Source organism: Mustela putorius, unplaced genomic scaffold (genome assembly GCF_011764305.1).
Source record: "Mustela putorius furo isolate JIRA1106 unplaced genomic scaffold, ASM1176430v1.1 tig00000759_pilon_pilon_pilon, whole genome shotgun sequence".
Taxonomy (NCBI): Eukaryota; Metazoa; Chordata; class Mammalia; order Carnivora; family Mustelidae; genus Mustela; species Mustela putorius.
This window is the reverse complement of record NW_025421467.1, coordinates 9,975,672-9,995,553: the sequence shown is the minus strand read 5'-3', so window position 1 is coordinate 9,995,553 and position 19,882 is coordinate 9,975,672. Positions and strand designations below refer to the sequence as shown.

At 33.2% G+C, this 19,882-nt stretch overlaps 1 protein-coding gene across 2 annotated transcripts in view; it reads left to right on the top strand.

Annotated features, from left to right (window-relative positions):
* Positions 1-19,882, top strand: part of ASCC3 (activating signal cointegrator 1 complex subunit 3) — a 336,070-nt gene that overhangs the window by 32,149 nt on the left and 284,039 nt on the right. For both annotated transcript variants that reach the window (XM_045084262.1, XM_004767092.3), the window contains exon 4: positions 2,321-2,877. In XM_045084262.1, coding sequence (XP_044940197.1) covers positions 2,321-2,877 — 557 coding nt within the window. The remainder of the gene's footprint in view (positions 1-2,320; positions 2,878-19,882) is intronic.

Below are 19,882 nucleotides of genomic sequence, written 5' to 3'. Positions count from 1 at the left end.
CTTTCTGGGAATTTATAGGAGATCAGTGTGGTTTAGTAGAAGCACTTTGTTTAGGAGTTAGAAATCTGCTTTGAATCTCATTTGATAACTAGCTGTTTGATGTCTTCCAAGTTATTCGTCTCTGATTCTCCATTTTAGCATCTGTAAGATAAAAAAGATAATTTTGTTAGGAAAAATTGAGATAGTTTGATTGAGAAGTTCTTAGTAAGCTGTTTAAGGAAAATCCGAAGGTATAAAATATGTTTACAAAAGAATATATGTTTACAGTGTTAGATGTGAGTTTGAAAATGTAAGTTCCATTTTTTTAAAGACCTCAGTATCCCAACCTTATTGAATTACTTGTAAAATTATCACAATTCCTAAATTATTGAAAACCAAATTCTCTGTTGTGTATAAACTAAGTAAAGTGCACATAAATGTTATTCAATTAAAGGGTTACTTAATTTATATAAGTTTTTTGTCATGTATTTTCCTAAATAATAAAAGAATGTAAGTCCCATACTGTTTTATAAATTCTTTATAATCATGCAAGTAGACTTCATACTTGAGGATATTAGAAATAATAGTCATTGTAAAATTATTTTCACTCATATAAATTGTTAGTCTCTTACACACATGTATAAACATCAGATAAAAAATTACAGAGGCAGTGTCAGATAGTGTAAAACTGCTAGTCTGGTGTCATTGAGGCCTGGGTTTAGGTTAATTTTACATATTTCTATTGAGGCACTTCTTTTGGGCGAGGAACAGTGAGGGAGTACAACGTTTTACACAATATTATACTCGCCTGAAAGAGGCAATTAAGCTAGATTCTGAAACATGGGTAAAATTTGGACAATCAGAGACTTTGGGGAAGGTTGCATAGAAATAGGCATAGCGTGGACAGGACCTAGTTTTTAGATGTTAAGAAATCCTTGTTGGCTAGAGTTAAAAATGGATAATGGGGGACGCCTGGGTGGCTCAGTTGGTTAAGCATCTGCCTTCGGCTCAGGTCATGATCCCAGGGTCCTGGGATCGAGTCCCGCATCAGGCTCCTTGCTCGGCAGGGAGCCTGCTTCTCCCTCTGCCTCTGCCTGCCTCTCTGTCTACCTGTGCTCGCCCACTCTCTCTCCCTTTGTCTCTGACAAATAAATTAAAAAAAAAATGGATAATGGTCAGTAAGGCTGGAATAAAAGGATGGGGTAGCTCCAAGGGTGACGTGAAAACAAAGTATAGGAGTTTGGATTGACTATCAGGCTGTACTAAGCCACTCAAGACGTGTGATCAATTCTATGATTGCAGCCATGGTTTCAGGATGATACTAGCATTAGTTGTCTTACTAACTTTAAAGTTAGTCACATTGTTGGGCGCCTGGGTGGCTCAGTGGGTTGGGCCGCTGCTTTCGGCTCAGGTCATGATCTCAGGGCCCTGGGATCGAGTCCAGCATCGGGCTCTCTGCTCAGCAGGGAGCCTGCTTCCCTCTCTCTCTCTCTCTGCCTACCTCTCCATCTACTTGTGATTTCTCTCTGTCAAATAAATAAATAAAATCTTTAAAAAAAAAAAAAGTTAGTCACATTGCCTTTGGGACCTTCTGAAGATTAAAATTCTTCTTTTTTTTTTTTTCCTAAGGCCATTCTTTGAGTTCTATGACACAAAGATAGTTCTTTCTTTTATTTGAGAAAATCAGCAATGAGAAATTAATGTTTTAAAGAAATTAGTGGCTGCTCCTTTAGTTCCTCCTCTTACTTCAGTAAGAAATTTACATCTTTTAAACTGCAGATTCTTTTAAATGTTTTATAATATAACTAAGTTTCTTTGACAAGATTCTGTTTATGTCCATCCTTGATGGTATTAAATGTTTTTGAATAAAAACTATATAAATCTATTTCTTGCCATTTCAGATTCACAGTACAAATTGGAAAGGAAGTTAGACATCTCCTGGGTTTTTCTTCTAGCTCCAAGTCTGTAATTCAGATATATTTTTTACACTTTATTTGATTAGCCTTTTAAATTAGCTTTTAAAAACCACTTTTAAGTAAGTTTTAGCTAACAGCTCAAACTGTTTTTAGAAATAGGTAAAGAGTTGTTACTAGGTAGTTTCTCCTTTCTAGGTAGAGAATGATTACTGATAATGATTTATTGACCTAATATGGTTCTATGGGAATTTGGGAATAGACATAAAGGGATTTTTTCTGTTCCTAAATTGGTTGTCTTTATCAGTATATTTTCACTGCTGGAATTACCCAGAAGTATATTTGTAGTAGTTTTTTTTTTTTTTTGAAGAGGGTAACTTGAACAGTGATTTACTTGGGCTAATACTGTTTTTTTCATTTTCGAATAGTTGGAATAGGTACTGGGAAAGAAGCAATTGAAAGTGCAGCTGCATTTCTCTTCAAGACATTTCACTTGAAGGACTGTGTTGGTCACAAGGAGACAAAGGCTATCAAACAGATGTTTGGTCCCTTTCCGTCGTCATCTGCCACTGCAGCTTGTAATGCTACTAATCGAATTACTTCTCGTTTTCATCAAGACAATCTCACTGCTCTTATCCAGATGACAGAAGAAGAAGATGATAGAGTTTTATTTGGTAAAAATTTAGCATTTTCATTTGACATGCATGATTTGGACCACTTTGATGAACTGCCAATAAATGGTGAACCCCAGAAAACTATAAGCCTTGATTATAAGAAGTTTCTGAATGAACATTTTCAGGAGCATTCCACCCCAGAGCTTAAACCTGTGGAAAAAACAAATGATTCCTTTTTGTGGTGTGAAGTTGAGAAGTACTTAAATGCAACTCTAAATGAGATGGCTGAAGCAACAAGAATAGAAGATCTTTGCTGTACTTTATATGATATGCTTGCTTCCGTTAAAAGTGGTGATGAACTTCAGAATGAGGTATAGTGGAAATTATTGAAGTTTTATATTAGTATGAATATATGAGTAATGTGAGTTATTTTAATAACCTTTTTAAACATGCATAGTTATCAAAGATAATTTAATATTATGCTGATGTAAAATAAGTAGCCAAATGGTTTATATAGTATGCATGTGTGTCTTTCTAGTAAGTAGTTGTAGGAGGACTGTGAGCACAATGAATAAGCGAAGACTTAGAGAACATCCATATGTCCTGGTTATTGGGAAAGTCCTGGTTAAATCTGTTGTTATTATAATAATTGTAGGGTTTCTTCTTCAAAATGTGTATAGGTTTAAATGAATCATATGATTACTGTGCTAATAAGTGTTTTGTATTTCTAAGAGTTATTTGATAAAATGCAATAAATTTCAAAGTATGAGAAATTTTTTCCATATATTGAGTGACCCACTGATTTAGAAAAATATTTTTTCACTAGTTTGTATGTTTGAAAGAACAAACTTTGAAAAAAAGACTGATCTGGAAGTAACTGGACTAATTTATATTACTTAGTAAAAAACTGTCTTTATAAGTTTTTTATATCACATAAAGGAAAATAAAATTTTAATTCCTTTCTGTGCCACAGTTTACTTAATGTTATTTAAAATGATGAATTACTCTTACAGTTACCTGAAAAGTTTATCTTAAAGTTTTTAGTTTTGCTCTTAGTACTGGCATTGTTTTCCTTTCTTGTTATAAATTTAATGTAATGTCAACCCAATATTAATACTGGATAAATTAGGTGAGTAACGTATTTAATGAAGGATTAACAGAAGTGATATACTGTTGCAGAGTAGGTGTAGGTTTTAAAATCAGACACTCCTTCCTTTCTCTACCAAAGTCTTGGTAGTAAGGCTCTAGGTAATTGAATAGCTCTCACAGGGCTATGAAAACAAAGGTAATAGAATTATTATAAGACTTAAATGATCTGTCAATAATGTGAAATGATAAGTAGCACTTAGTAAATGCTCATTACATGGTAGCTGTATTATTTATTGTTATTATTATTTTAAATCACATCAAGTATCAGGAATACAGGTAATATTAGGGTTTTTTTTCAGAGAAAAATCAATTTAGGAAATTAGCTAAACAGAGGAGGTCTGACCCCATGGTAATGTTAGGTATTAGGCCGATTAGCTTTAGTTTGGAAGTAAGTTACTGTATTTTTAATTCTGTGATCAGTTTCATTTCTCTTGACTTCTTTGCAATTTATATCAAGATACGTTCCACATTTGTAAATGGTTTTGCTCTAATATTCTGTAAATAATAATGTTTTAAAAATTGGGATTTATAAAGAAATTTCTACTGATACTTCTTTATCATAATTGAATACATAGTTTTCTTGTTATGATTTTAGTAGACTGAAACTTATAAACATATAACTAATGGAAATTTTATTTTCTGAGTTAGCCGTAAAACTATTCCTTCAGTTCTGAATATCAGCAGTGAAGTTTGTATTTACTTCCTTGCCACAGTTTTTAAGTAGTAACTGAATCTGATTGTTGGACAGAGACTGTTTTTTAGTTCTTAAACTGAAGTTCTCATGTTTTTCGTAATCTAGCTCAGTAATCATAATCTAGCTTAGTACAAGGTCAGACTTAATTCATGCATCCATCCATTCATTCTATATTTATTGTATGGTTATTATGTGTGACGGACTAGTTACTGGACATAGAAGGATGCGTAAGGTAGCAGCCTTACTCTGAGGGAATTCATTGTACATTAGGAGGAGGCATAGCATTAAATAATTGTACTCAAATACCATAGGCATTATGATACTACAGTTGACCCTTAACACAGGTATTAGACGCATTGGGGCCAGTGCACTTCTGCCCCTTGCACAGGCAGAAGTCCCATCTATAGCTTTAGACTCACCCCCCAGAACTTAACTACTAATAGCCTACTGTTGATTGGAAGACTTATTGATAATGTTGATTAGCAGATATTTTGTGTATGTATTGTATACTATCTTCTTACAATAAAGTAAGCTAGAGAAAAGAAAATGTTAAGAAAATCATAAGTAAGAGAAAATAAATTTATAGTCATGTACTGTGTTTTAAATATTTTTTTTTTAAAGATTTTATTTATTTACTTGACAGACAGAGATCACAAGTAGGCAGAGAGGCAGGCAGAGAGAGAGGAGGAAGCAGGCTCCCTGCGGAGCAGAGAGCCCGATGTGGGGCTCGATCCCAGGACCCTGGGATCACGACCTGAGCCGAAGGCAGAGGCTTTAACCCACTGAGCCACCTAGGCGCCCCAGTCATGTACTGTGTTTATTGAGAAAAAACCCATATAGAAGTGGATCCACACAGTTCAAACCTGTGTTGTTCCCAGGTTAACTGTATATAGAAACAAAATGGGGCGTAAAAGAACTAATAGATGTGTTGGGGGTTACTGTGGTAGGAAAAGTATTCATAGAGGAGGTTAATCTTGAGCCACGTCTTAAAATATGACAAGATTTAATGTCTTCAAGTGGACCAGAAAGGTAGGGAACCTATTTTAAATGTGAGCAAGAATGCGGTGTTTTTAAAGAGCTGTAGTCTGTACAGTGAGGGTGCCAGGCATAAAAGGCATGTGGCTGAGAGACAGGGATGGGCAGACAGAAGGGTCAGAGGAAGTAAGGCTTTGTATACCTTGTTAAGTTGTACTGTGAGCCACTCTAAAACCTATCCATACACCCTGTATGGTCTGGTTCAGTCATTTTTCAACCGGTGTTTAATGGACAGTTTAACATGTAAGTGAATATTTCACAATCTACCAGTGGCTTGAGTAATGGAGTTTTAAATGATTCATCTAGTGTTTTGGTTTTTCTAACTGTGAATAAATTAAATAATTATTAAGATAGTTCTTAAAAATTTTACAGTATATGTATCATACTTTATATATTTGACTCCTTTCTGAGCAATTATAGTTTTACAGCAAATTTTCCTTATAATTTTGAAGTAATTCTTGAATAGAAAATGTTTCATTACAGTTAATCTTCACCATGTTATTTTCACTTTAAGGTGTGCTATACCTTATGTGTCATTTTTTGACTCTGACATTCTTCACTTTTAAGTCTGGAAAGGGTGTAATTAAAAGAGTTATCAGTATATGTGATAGCATGATTAATTTCCATTTCTTTTTGAGGTTTTAGTTGACTCTGGAGTAGTAATATTTAAATAAACACACTATGTGCTGTTGCTCCAGAAATTTAGCAGAACCATAGAAATAGATCTTTACATATAATGTAAGAGGAGTATGTCAAAAGCTATGTCTATGATGAAGGCATTTTTTTTTTCCTCAACACAGGATTTCCCAATTCTGCATTTAGTTTCTTGACCTAATGACTGATGATAAAGCTAAGGACTGGCTATTTAAAGGGCTTTTTTCCCCCCCAAAGACCTTTGTATTATTGTTGAAGTAGTATTGGAAGCATGAGAATAAAAAGTGTGTGCATATGATGACATTTACCACAAAGGTAGTGCAAGAGAGAGTTTCTAGTCTGAAATGTGTGGAGAGAAGTAATCCTAATCACAGTAGTCATAACAGTAAGGCAGCTTTTGCTTGTCTGCTGTTTGACTTAAGCATTATGTTAAGTGGTATGCGTACGTTACCTCCTTTAATCTTTAAAAGCAATACTTTGAGGTAAGCAGTGTTGGATTAAAAGCTGTTAGAAACTTTTAAGCACTGAAAAGGTTACATTCTGAGGCACTTCACCTCCCCTCCCATAAGTTATTAAAAAAATCATAATAAAGCAAATATAAGAAATTCTTATAAACTTTCATTTGTACCATTGTAGTTAAGTTGAAGTCTTTTTCAAATATCAGATTCTTTAAAAGTGTTTTTCTTATTTTTTGGTACCTCTGCTTTGCTGGTACTTATTTAAGGAACTACTCTGGTGGCTTTATGTATTATTGCTTACTAGGAGTTAAAGCTATTTTATAGAAATGTTGGGAAATTTCCCGAAGGTTACAGAATAAGTAGTGAATCCCGGATTTAAATTCAGACATTCTGACTCCACTGTGGTGTACTTTCTTTGCCAAAAGAGTAAATCTGTACATCATGCTGTATTTGGTGCTTTGAAACATAAAGCATTTTAAATATATTGAGGAATCTTTGGTGTTTACTCTAATTCACAATTGCATTAGAAACCATGTTTTGCCCTTTTAGAGAGTTCCAAATACTGAAATTGAAATACTGAGTTGGCTGAAATAAGAGAAAGGATGAAAACTTATTAAGGATGAGTTTCAGTATTTCTGCAGAGAATTAGTTATACTTGAAGTACTTTTATGTTTTAGTGGCTATTTAACTAATACAACAGCCCACTTCTTAGGTTTCCCAATACCCTCATCTTTACCTGCCCTACCTAACAACTCTAAGGGCTTCTTTTCACCTCTCATTTCTAGTCCTCTTTCTGTTAAGGCTACACGCATTATGATTAATCCTTAGAATTTGATTGGAGTAGAGATTCTTTAAGGTTCTTTATGCTCTTGAGGTATATTTACTTTAAAAAATATTTCTTAGCATTAGAGCATTTTAGCCATCAGAAGCAAGTAAGATTTGAACATTCCATATTATTTTCTTAACCAAGACCTGTCATGATTAGTACAGACATCTTCCTGTTGCTGGTGTTCCATAACCAGAATTGTAGCAGTCAGTTTAGTCCTCCTGGGATCATGTAATGAACTTTGAAAATCGACTTAGATTAGTAACAGGAAGTATGTACTGTGTTTTCAGTGCCTGTTATGTGTGGACCTGGACCAGGCTGTCTTCCTCAACATAACCAGTTTCTTTATAGTCCTGCATGGTACAGATAGAATCCTCTGTATAAAGATAGAAACAAAACAAAACTGAGACACATGGGTTTCCTAAAGTGATATAAGCGAGACTGGTTGAAATTCTGGGACTTTCTTCTGAACTTAGGCCTATTGTTCTATCCAGTATACCATTAGATTCTTTTTGAAGAGAAGAGCACTGACTAGCAAGGTGGTTGGAAGGAAATTCTTTTCTTACAAAGCCAGGCCAAATTCTGTTTGCTTACCTATGATTGACCACGGGCAAACTACTAAGCCTTTATAAACATCAGCTCCATATTTGTAAAATATCTGCGTAGGAATTTTGCTGTTGGGACTTGTGAGATAATATATATGAAGTATTTAGCATAATGTTTCACAGACGGTAGGCTTTCAAATGTTCCTTTCTTGCCTTCCATGCTAATGAGCATCATATATTTATACATATCAAAGTTTTATTAGAGTATATACTCTATTATAGATCAGTATATAACATTTTATCTATGCCTTATATATATATGTTTCAAGTAATAAAATGATGTTAAAGGCTAAGTCTTAATTCAGAGAATTGTTATTTTTCACCACTTTTTCTGTTTGCTTTTTAAGTCTCACTAATCCTAAAGAAAATCTTTTGAATTTAATTTTTGAAGTGGTTCTGATTTTCACAGTCTTTGTTAAAATAGAAAAGCTGTTAATAGAAAGACACTTGAGAATATTGGAGATCTATTGAAGATGTATTGGAGTCTACGTTATCTCTTGGTATTCTTTCAATATTAAATGCTATTGGAGAGTTTTTAATACTGATACAAATATTGATAGAGTTATTGTATAATCAGTTCTTAGAAAAAGTGAATTTTGAGTTGTATTGATATGATCATAGTTTGCTTTTGTGTATATGGGGCTTATTCTTTATAGCATTTGTGATTTGACATTTGCTATTAGCATTATCTCTTGACGCTTTGCAGATGGTGTTACTTGACTCATTCAAGTTCACTTCTGAATTTAACCCTGTTCCAGACATGTGTCTGATCCTAAGAAGTACGAATTATTTGGTTAGATTGTCTTCTGAGGGAAGACTGTATTTTTTTTTAGTACTTATTTGCATTATAAAGGATTCCAACATTCTTGTGAAATTTTGATATAGAATAATTAGCATGGTTTAATTTGGTGGTTCTTGAACATTTTGTTCTCAAAACTCATTTACACTCTTAAGAATTACTGAGGACCTCCTAGAACTTTTCTTTATGTTGTTTATCAGTATGTTCTATTGATATTGTATTAGAAATTAAAACAAAAAAATTTAATACATTAAATGATTTAGTATTTTAGGATAATTCTAAACTGTTGATACTAATATACTTCATTTGTTATATTAATATAAGGAATATTTTTATTAAAAATAACTTTCCTAAAATAACAAAATACAGTTGGAAGAATGGCATTGTATATCTTTTTTCAAATTATTTAAACATCTAGCTTAATAGAAGACAACTAGGTTCCCATATGTGCTTCTGCATTTAGTCAATTCTGATATCTTGCATTATACCTCTGCAAAACTCAACTGACTTTCCACTCATGGGAGGATGTGAGTGAATGAGGCAAATAATATTTTAATTAAATAAAATATACTAATATTAAATTTATTATATTAAATAATAATGTTATTTATTTTTAATAATAATTTTGACCTCACAGACCTCTTAAAAGGATCTTAGAGATTCCAGACCACACTTTGAAAACCACTGATTTAATGTATATAATGCAGTCTGACAAGGAGGATATAATGATGATTTTGGTATCTAGAATAGGGTATTTAAAATATTATTATGCTGAATGATACCATTAATGTTTTATGAAAAGATTTTTCATCTATTTGATGTTGTATATTCTTTTTGGTAGATTTAGCAGTGTTGAATAATACAAAGACACTGACATCAGCCAGGTTAGAATTAAAATAGTGTCCCTTCAGCTGTGAGGATCAAATGTGTGTTGCCTTTTCTAGAGTTTTTCCATCAATGATCAGAAGAGACTTATTTACAACCAAATCTGAATGGAGAGCTGCCACTGGGTAAAATTACACTTTTAAGATGTAGAGAATAGGGGCGCCTGGGTGGCTCAGAGGGTTAAGCCTCTGCCTTCGGCTCAGGTCATGATCTCAGGGTCCTGGGATCGAGCCCTGCATCAGGCTCTCTGCTCAGCGGTGAGCCTGCTTCCCCCCTCTCTCTCTGCCTGCCTCTCTGCCTACTTGTGATCTCTGTCTGTCAAATAAATAAAATCTTTAAAAAAAAAAAAAAAGATGTAGAGAATCTTTGCAGTCATAGAATTTCTCCACCCAATCTAGTATTTGTGGGTCTAGCATTCTGTCAAAATGGTGGTGCCCCTATAATGAGGTCTACTTATTGTAATGAAGAGAGTTTTTTTGTTTGTTTGTTTGTTTTTTAGAAGATATCCCATTCCTGGGATGTAGGTGGCTCAGTGGGTTAAAGCCTCTGCCTTCGGCTCGGGTTATAGTCTTAGGGTCCTGGGATCGAGCCCCGCATTGGGCTCTACGCTTGGCAGGGAGCCTGCTTCCTCCTCTCTTTCTCTGCCTACCTCTCTGACTACTTGAGATCTGTCTGTCAAATAAATAAATAAAAATAAAAATCTTAAAAAATAAATAGAAGATTTCCCATTCCTTTCTTGAATAGTTCTCTTAAAACTTGTTTGTTGAGGGGCGCCTGGGTGGCTCAGTGGTTAAAGCCTCTGCCTTTGGCTGAGGTCATGATCCCAGGGTCCTGAGATGGAGCCCCACATCGGGCTCTTTGTTCTGCGGGGAGCCTGCTTCCTCCTCTCTCTCTGCCTGCTTCTCTGCCTACTTGTGATCTCTGTCTGTCAAATAAATAAATAAAATCTTAAAAAAAAAAAAGAACTTGTTTGTTGAACTGATACTATTTCTGTTAAATCTGCTATTTAGTCCTGTATTTCTACAGTGAGGCAACAAAGTTTAAGCATCTGCTCTTTTACATGAGGATATTTTATGCATATGGTGGTAGTTACGTTTTCGCTCCCTTACCATTTTGTTTAAGTGTAAAACTCAGTTTTCTTCTGTGTTGCCTTTTAATCCATTATCAAAACAATTTTGATACAGTTATTCAGTGGTCCGTAGATCTACCAATATGGACATATACAATGCTTTTCATCATCTTGTCTTTAAGGATATTAAACTGTGAGTTACCTTGTCAGTTTAAGAACAATTAACCTAATAATCTCATAGGAAAATTAACTAAGACTATTTTTTCATGACTTTATTTAGCAAATCCTATTCTTTTTGTTGTTGTTACATTGCTATGTATTAATTCTAAGCTTATAGTTAAGTAGTTTTCACAATCTATCATTGTATCTCTTCTGTTTTCTTTTTCAAAATTGGGGAATTTTGCCTTTCTCTGGCACTTGTGATTTTCTTCATTATTTCTCAGAGATAGCAGTGACTATGCTTGAAATCCTTGCCTGTTTAAAACAGAGGAAATGGTATCTCATTGTTTAATTACATTTTTTTTTAACAACTGAGGCTAACTTTTTTTTTCATTTATTTGTAGGCCATTTACTGTTTGCTTGTTTTTCATTTGATGAATTTGTTTTTTATTTATATGATTTATAATGAGATTAAAAAATTTTTGCACATGTTTTTAAGTATTTCAAGTTGGCAAATCTTTCATCTTTTTACATAGGAATCTTCTTTTGGCGTTAGATTGCTTAGAAAGGCAATCCCCAAGACATGATTGAATATACCATGTTTTTTGAACTTTCTTCCCTTTTAGTCTCACAGGTTTTAAATAGAATGTTATTTGGATCAGATGTCTCTTTTCTCTGTATTTTATTAATGGATACATAACTGAATATGTCCATATGGCATACTCTAAAGTGGTAGAGCCATTTTTTCCCAAGACTCTTGTCACTTCCACATTGCTTACCATTCTAGGTTGTTCATTTCTACATTTACTTGATAAGCAATGAAGTTTTCATGAGGAAAATGAAGAATCATTTGTTCTACTTATAGCTAAATGTGAAATTTAAGAAAGGTCAAAATAGGTGAAATATTTCACCTGTTATAATTGGTCTCAAGTTTTATAACCTGTAATAGAAAGCTTTAGCTATATTTTGTATTTACCTTGATTGTGTGTTGCCTTTGTTCCTCTTTTTATGGCTCCAGTTATTAAAATGATAGGTTGAAAGGACGTGATAAAACAAATATAAATTGATGTACTTGTAATCAGGAGTACTGTTAATTCTGGATAGGAAAATCTGGTTTAGTAGCTACATTTGTTTAACAAAAATATATTTTAACCAGTCACTATTTCCTGCTTTATTTTTTGGTCACATTTAGGTTTTAAGCATATTTTACTCGTATAAGAAAACAGAGATGTCATACGTGATGATAAAATCCATTTTTTAAAAAGATTATTTATTTGAGAGAGCGAGTTTACAACTGTGGGAGAAGAGGCAGAGAAGCAGAATCTCCATTGAGCACAGGGCCTGAGAGCAAGGGTGGGGATATGGGGCTTGTTCTCATGATCCTGAGATCATGACCTGAGCCGCAATCAAGAATAGGATGCTCACCTGATTGATTCATCCAGGTTTCCCAGAACCATTTGTTGTAGGTAAATGAGTGTCCATCTGTTGGACAAAACTCCATCTCCACCTCTTAATAAAACTATAGCTTAAACTCACAATGAAGACTTAAACACTTGCTGTTATTAATCTGTTACTAGTCTGTGGCAGTAATGGATTTCAAACCATTTTGCTCTTCACTGGAATGGTTATTCAAAGAGTAGGGCGTTTTGCCAAATTTCATACTTTTTTTCTCTTATTTTTCTGTTTGGCTGTTTACTCATTCATTCATTCATTCATTCATTTTCTACTGTTTATCAAATACTCTTAGGTTTTGGGGAACAAAAAGGAAATCCAACAAAGTTTAACTAACCGACTCTCATTACCTTGTTTCTTTGGTTTCTCTTAGAATGTCCATACATGTATGTATGTGTACCTATGTGTGTGTGTGTATACACACACACACACACACACACATATATGTTTATAAGGAGAATGGGAAAGAAAATTGTGTTTGACATAATGAATAATAATATGACTAATTTGGGAGAGCACATGCATTTATATGCTGAGAGATATCTGTAATATATTGATATGTTAAAGAATTAAGATAAACGCATTTTATTAGTAAAATAAAGGATAAATTTCTTGTTTTGATATGTGAAATTACTAAAAACATTTTAGGTGTTTCAATTGTCAATTTGTAAACAAATGATTATTAGATTTAGAAATTGCTCTGAGCATTCATTTAAATCTTTAATACATTAATTGTGTTCAGCTTTACACATACATGTACACATATTTATACACATACATGTAAGGACTAAATTTATTTACTCCAAGGCAGTTAAAATCAACGTATTTTCTAAGAATCAAGGAAACTATCAATTTGCCATGAAAATATAAAGCAAGCTTTTAATTATACAGTGGTATCTAGCTGTAACCTTACTTAAATACATCTAATTAATTATAGCATGTGAAGAATGAATAGGTTCACATTCCAAGTAGTTTTAATTAAGTTGTAAGTGACCTTGGTTTTAGCTTTGTGTTAGATTAAGTACCTGTAAATAATGAACATTAGTTATTCTGAAAATATAATTTATCTAATTTTCTGTAGTACAGCAACAATTTGCATAACACATTTTTCTTGAGAGAAAAATAATTCTGAATAAATGGTATCCTAATTTTCATGGTCATTTTCTTATGTATTTAAGACTTTGTTTTGGGGGGTATGAATATTTAATAATCTTTTATGCCACAAACCAAATAAGAATAATTTACAATGTTATTAATATACTGTGCTTTATGTAATTATTCTTATACTCAGTTCCACATGGACTGTTAATTCAAAGCTATTTTCATTTACTTAGCTTTTAACATTTTCTTTTATTACACTTCATTATTCTTAGTTTTCAATATGCATATCTTTTTCATTTGACATGCAAATCTAAAATAGCTTCTTATCTCAAAAGAATACGTTCTCTAAATTGAACATTGTTTTTCTTTAGATACAGTGTTTACTATAATGTATGACATATGCTGTTTAGTATACACAGTGGAGGTGTAGATACAGCTTTAATTTTTACAATGTATATCTCTGTATAATTAAAAAAGAAAATACATGTATTTGCTTTAATTCACGGGAACTGAATGCCTCCTTTTTTTCTTGAAGCTTTATTCATTGGGTACTGGTGCATTATATGGTTTTTTGATCCTCTTGTATGCTTAGAATCCCAGCCCAAGTAGAGTATTTGAAATTATCCTGTTTTAATGGCTAAGGTTATTACACCTTCATAAAATAAACTTCAGAAGCTTTCTTTCTTTCTCCTTTTTCAAAAATGTTTCTATAAGAAAATGATTATGTCTTTCATGAAAGTTTGATACAACGTCTGGTCTGGTGTCTTTTTGGAAGGTAGACTTTAATTACCAATTCAGATTTTACAACAGTTGCTGGCTTATTCAAATTTTTTATTAGTTAAGTCAAGTTTGAAAATTATACTTTTAATGAGATTAGCCATTTAATCTGAGTACTCAAGCTTTTTGCTCTAGAAGTATTTATAATGTTCTCTTATTTAAAAAAAAAGATGTTAACAGATTTTAGTTGGATTGCTCCTTTCTTCCTTTTCTCTATTTTCTCTTTAGTGATAGAGGAATGTTTGTTTTATTTTCAGAGAACTACTTTTGGTTTTGTTGCTCTTCTGTTTATCCCCCCCCCACACACACATATGCTTTGGCTCATATTAATATAGCATGTATTAGTTTTAAATAATAAGGCTTGTGGCAGTTTTCCAACCTTTAGATACGTAAGGATTGGGATAAAGCCCAATGGCCTTCTAGTTACACCCAGGTATAACAGATCTATTTGTATCACAGTGGAGATGGGTTTCTTTACTTGTTTTCTTATGCTATCAACAATAATCATGATAACATTTGGAATACTCTAAAAATATAAGGTGACCTTAAGGACATTTTATTGTATTTGAAAAATAAGAGATCCCAATGAATATCCAAGAGATGTATATTTCATAACCTGATGACTTGTGCTGATAGAAAATGACTTCATATTGATCTTTTTATTACTTACTCATTTTCTTCACAAGGATTTATGAAGCATCTTTTTATATATAAGGCATTTTATAAGGTAGTTTTTGTTTAAACTACAGGTAGGATAATTCAGCTTTGCAAGTATTAAAAATAGGGTTATAATTCTTTTTTTTCTTGAATCATATATCATCTTTTAAAAAAAATTAATGGACTTTTTAGAGACGAGTTTTAAGTTTACAGAAAAATTGAGCAAAAAGAATAGAACATTTCAGTATATACCTCTTTTGTTTCATAAATTATCTTAAGTTAAGCAGCTGCTCTGTTGATCTCTTTGATAGTATTATTTTAAGTCTTTGTGTCCTTGTTCCATATTACCTTCTTCTGGAGTGACCTCAGGTTCCACTGTTGATTTTGTTAATTATCATTTTTTAGGATAAGATTTCTTCACATGTGGGGCTTCTGGGTGGTTCAGTGGATTAAGCATCTGCTTTGAGCTCAGGTCACGATCTCCAGATCCTGGGATGGAACCATGCATTGGGCTTCCTGCTCAGTGGGGAGACTGCTTCCCGTTCTCTCTTTGTTTCTCCCTCTGTCCCTCTCCACTGCTCATTTTCTCTGTCTCCAATAAAATCTTAAAACAAAAAAATGATTTGTTCATATGTTTTGGAATTTTAATTCTTATGCAGAATTTGTAACTTCTCCCCGCTGCATCTCCCCTATGCGCTGTATTAGATTCTTGTAGTAGTTGTGGCCCCAAGTGTCATTTTTATAGTAGTTCTTTCATCACTTTTCATGAACAGCACAGCCCAATTCCCTTGACCTAGCTTCAGCTAAGCCTTGTTTCCATGTGGCATGGGACATTTCTCATCTAGGTGAGAGGCTCCCCGGGAGCCAGACCTTCAGACCATGCTGTCCAGAACTGGAGCCCAGCTTATCTCTTCATGTCTACACAGTGCTTTGCCTTTTTTGCTCAATGTTTGGTCCAGGGAGATATTTTTGTTGTTTTTAAGTTTGAAATGTGTCTTTTAGGTTTTCTCTTTCTATTCACCCAGAAGAGATACTTTAAAGCATGAATTTTGTGTCACCGTTTCTTTTTCATCTTAATTGCTAATAGTTGTCTTTTTTTCAGAAGGCAGTCTTCTTCCTATCTTAAGCATAAAGGGGAAGGGATTATTTTCAAAATAATTTTAAGAAGTTTAATAGTAAAATCTCTTTTAGTGTTTGTATTTTTTTAAAAGGAGAAATGACTTGTTATTCTTATAGGATCATCATTTTTTTTATTGTGGCAAACTAAGGGTTTAGCTATTTGTGAATATTGTAAAAACTGAAAATAGTAGAGTAGGGACGCCTGGGTGGCTCAGTGGGTTAAAGCCTCTGCCTTCGGCTCAGGTCGTGATCCCAGGGTCCTGGGATCGAGCCCCGCATCAGGCTCTCTGCTCAGCAGGCGCCTGCTTCCTCCTCTCTCTCTCTGCCTGCTTCTCTGCCTACTTGTGATCTCTGTCAAATAAATAAACAAAATCTTTAAAAAAAAAAAAAGAAAATAGTAGAGTAACTAAATTCAGCATATAGAAGGTACATACCAATTGTATTGTCTTAATCAGTGATATAAACACCTATTCAACTGTTATTTCTTTTTTTTTTTTTTAAAGATTTTATTTATTTATTTGACAGAGAGAGATCACAAGTAGGCAGAGAGGCAGGCAGAGAGAGAGAGGAGGAAACCGGCTCCCTGCTGAGCAGAGAGCCCGATGCGGGACTCAATCCCAGGACCCTGAGATCATGACCTGAGCCGAAGGCAGCGGCTTAACCCACTGAGCCACCCAGGCGCCCCTCAACTGTTATTTCTATTTAGAGTTAACATTTAAATCTCAAATTTGCTCAAGGTAATAGAAAATTAATCATGATAGTTATGTTGATTTAATAAGAATAACAACTATATATAAATATTTTGATGATTCTGGAAAAAAAAAAAAGCCAAAACCAGGAACTTGTTGCTTATAATATTATCAAGCCTTATTTATATTTGCTTTATTTTGGTATTTTTTAGCTGTCTCCAGTTTTTTTTTTTTTTTTTTTTTTTTTAGCTGTCTCCAGTTTTATATGAGTACTTTGTTGTACTCATATAACAGGTCAATAGCTTTGTTGTTTATGCATTTTATATATCAGTTGTTAACTAGGAAAATGTGATGTGTGATATGCTGTCCTTAGGGATTGAACTTCTGTGTAGAGAATTTAGTGCCTTGCAAATCCCCCAAATAGAAAAGACCCCTAATAAATGCTATGCTTTTTATTGTCTGTACCAATAAGGAAAGAGGCTAAACATTGCTTGCATATTACGAGTCTGTATGAAATATAATAAATAATTCTCATGCAAATATTAACTGTGTATATGAGCAATCACATGTATTGCTTTCTACAAAAAAAAATGTTCTTTTTTTTGATACACAAAGAAATAAACTTACTTGAAGAGTAATCTCTCACCCGCTTGCTCCATTTTATAAATCTGGCTATTTAGATGCTCAAACACATTTTTAATTTCTGTGTATAAGCTGCTATTCTTTTTCTTAACTAGTTAAGAGTACTATGTCTCTTCTGCTTAGGAAGACTATAATGGACACCCTGTACTTATTGCCTTTCCTTCCTTCTCAGCTAGTTGTAGTTATATGTTAGAGTAAGGAGTTTGCTTATGAATCTATATGAGTAAGTTGTGAAAACATTTATTGCTGCCATGAAATAGTAATAATTAAAACATACTATAATAATTTTTCAGTGGTAAGATTTTTTAGAAAATAGTGTATGTCATCATGATTCCCATGTGGTCAAATTGTGTTTGATTTTTAAAAGATTTTTATCTGAAAAATACAATTTGGTAGAAGAAATAATTTGTCTTATCACTGGTTGTCATATTCTTAGTTATCAGCTAATTTGACACTTGATAAGAGATTTTATTTGTATATTTTCTGGTGTTCATTCCAAATATGGTAAATAAACCTATTTTATTTATTAGTTAAGTGAGTGATGCTTTGTGTCTTTGGCAGACAAAAAGTGAAAAAAAATTGATAAATCAGAATCTGGTTTTTGTTATTTAAAAATAAGATAAAGATAAAAATAAGATATTTGTATTATTTAAAAATCACTTCTTTGATTAAGTATTATATGTTTGTTATGGAAAATTTGAAAAGATAAAAATAATGAAAAATGAAAAGGGTACAAATTAATGAAATAAAAAAATGAAGACATAATTACCAAAATGTGGAAAGGAATGGATGAATAAACTGGGTTATAACCATGTAATGGGAAATTATTTAGTGATAAAAGGAAATGAGCCATCAAGCTGTGAAAAAAATGTGGAAGAAAATGAATAATGCCAAGTGAAAGATGTCATTCTGAAAAGGCTACATATTATATGATTGTAACTGTGTGACATGCTGGAAAAAGTGAAACTCTGAATATAGTCCGAAGATCAGTAGTTGCCAGGGGTTGGGAAGAGGGGAAGGGATGAAGTGAGGAAGCCCTGGGCAGTGAATTTATCCTGTATAATACTATTAATGGTAAAAACATTCATCATAGTCATTATGCATTTGTCAAAACCTGTAGAATATGCAACACACAAAAAATAAACTAATGTAAAACTGTGCACTTAAATAAAATCTAATTTGGTAGTCATTATGATACAACTAGACAGATAAATTATGCTATGCAAATATATGCTATCTAGCTCTCAGCAGACCATTTTACAGTAGAATCAAAATATCTTCCAGGCCACTGATTGCATATTCTGTTTTGAAATGAAATATTCTGTTTGTTCTCCAACATAATACCCACTAGCCACTTGTGTTTGTTGATCTCTTGTAGTGTGGCTAGTATGACAGAAAAATTATATTTTAAATTTATAATTATTTAGAGTATAAATAGGTCATGTGCCTAGTGGCTACAATATTAGGGAAGTATTGAAATTAAATAAGATGGAAAAATGTCAGTAGTTAATATAGTTCGGTGGAATTAATAGGTTGTTGAAAAACTTTACCCTAAATATTGGTTCAGTGACAATTTGGGGTCAGTTCTTTCTTTTTTTTAAATTCTTTTCTTATTCTCTATTATTTTTATTTTTTGCCCTGTCCTCATTACTTTATTTTTTTAAAGATTTTATTTATTTACTTGTCAGAGAGACAGAGCACAAACAAGGGGAGTGGCAGGCAGAGGGAGAAGCAGACTCCCCGCTGAGCAAGGAGCCCCACTGGAGATTCAATCCCAGGACTCTGGGATCATGACCTGAGCCTAAGGCAGACACCTAACTGACAGAGCCACCCAGCTGTCCCGGTCCTCAGTATTTTTAATCAATCATTTGCATACAGGTACAGTTATTGAACTTGGATTCAGGACAGATTCAACATTGATAGTGTTTACTGATAAAACAGATACCTAACTCTGGATTTAGAAAGCTCTCAAAAGACTAAAAAGAAGAAACAGGAAGAATTTGAACCTTATAAGCAATCTATTTGAATTCTGGGCTTACGAACTGTAAAAAATACAGGATATAGGAATCTTGGACTATTAGGAATTCATGTGGAAAAAACCTAAAACTAAATGTTTTTACTTGGCTGCACATTCAGTTTGAACCAACAGTGTGATGTTGTTATCGACTTAGGCTATGCTCAGAAAAGTTTAACATCTAATTCAAGATACTGGTGTACTCTCTTGTGATCTGCCCTGATCAAATTATATTTGAAATATATGATCAGTTTTGGTTTATGATGTCTTTTTTAAAAACGGCTCAGGAAAAGGTGTATTTGTAAAGTACCTTGGGTGAAGAATGATCTAGAAATCAAGTTATATGACTAATAGTAAGGAAATGATTAATGTTTACCTGGGAGGGAAAGTGCTTTGTGTGAAATGTGACTAATACTTTACTTGACTTTATCTTCAGGTATTTGAAGGGCTGTCTAGTAGAAGTGTTACTAAGATCACTCTCTGTAACCTAGAGAGCAGAGATGAAAGTTGTAGTGAGGGTGACGGGGCTCAATATAAAGAAAGATTTATTTATTTATTTATTTAGATTTTTTTTTTTTGGCAATTAGTGGCA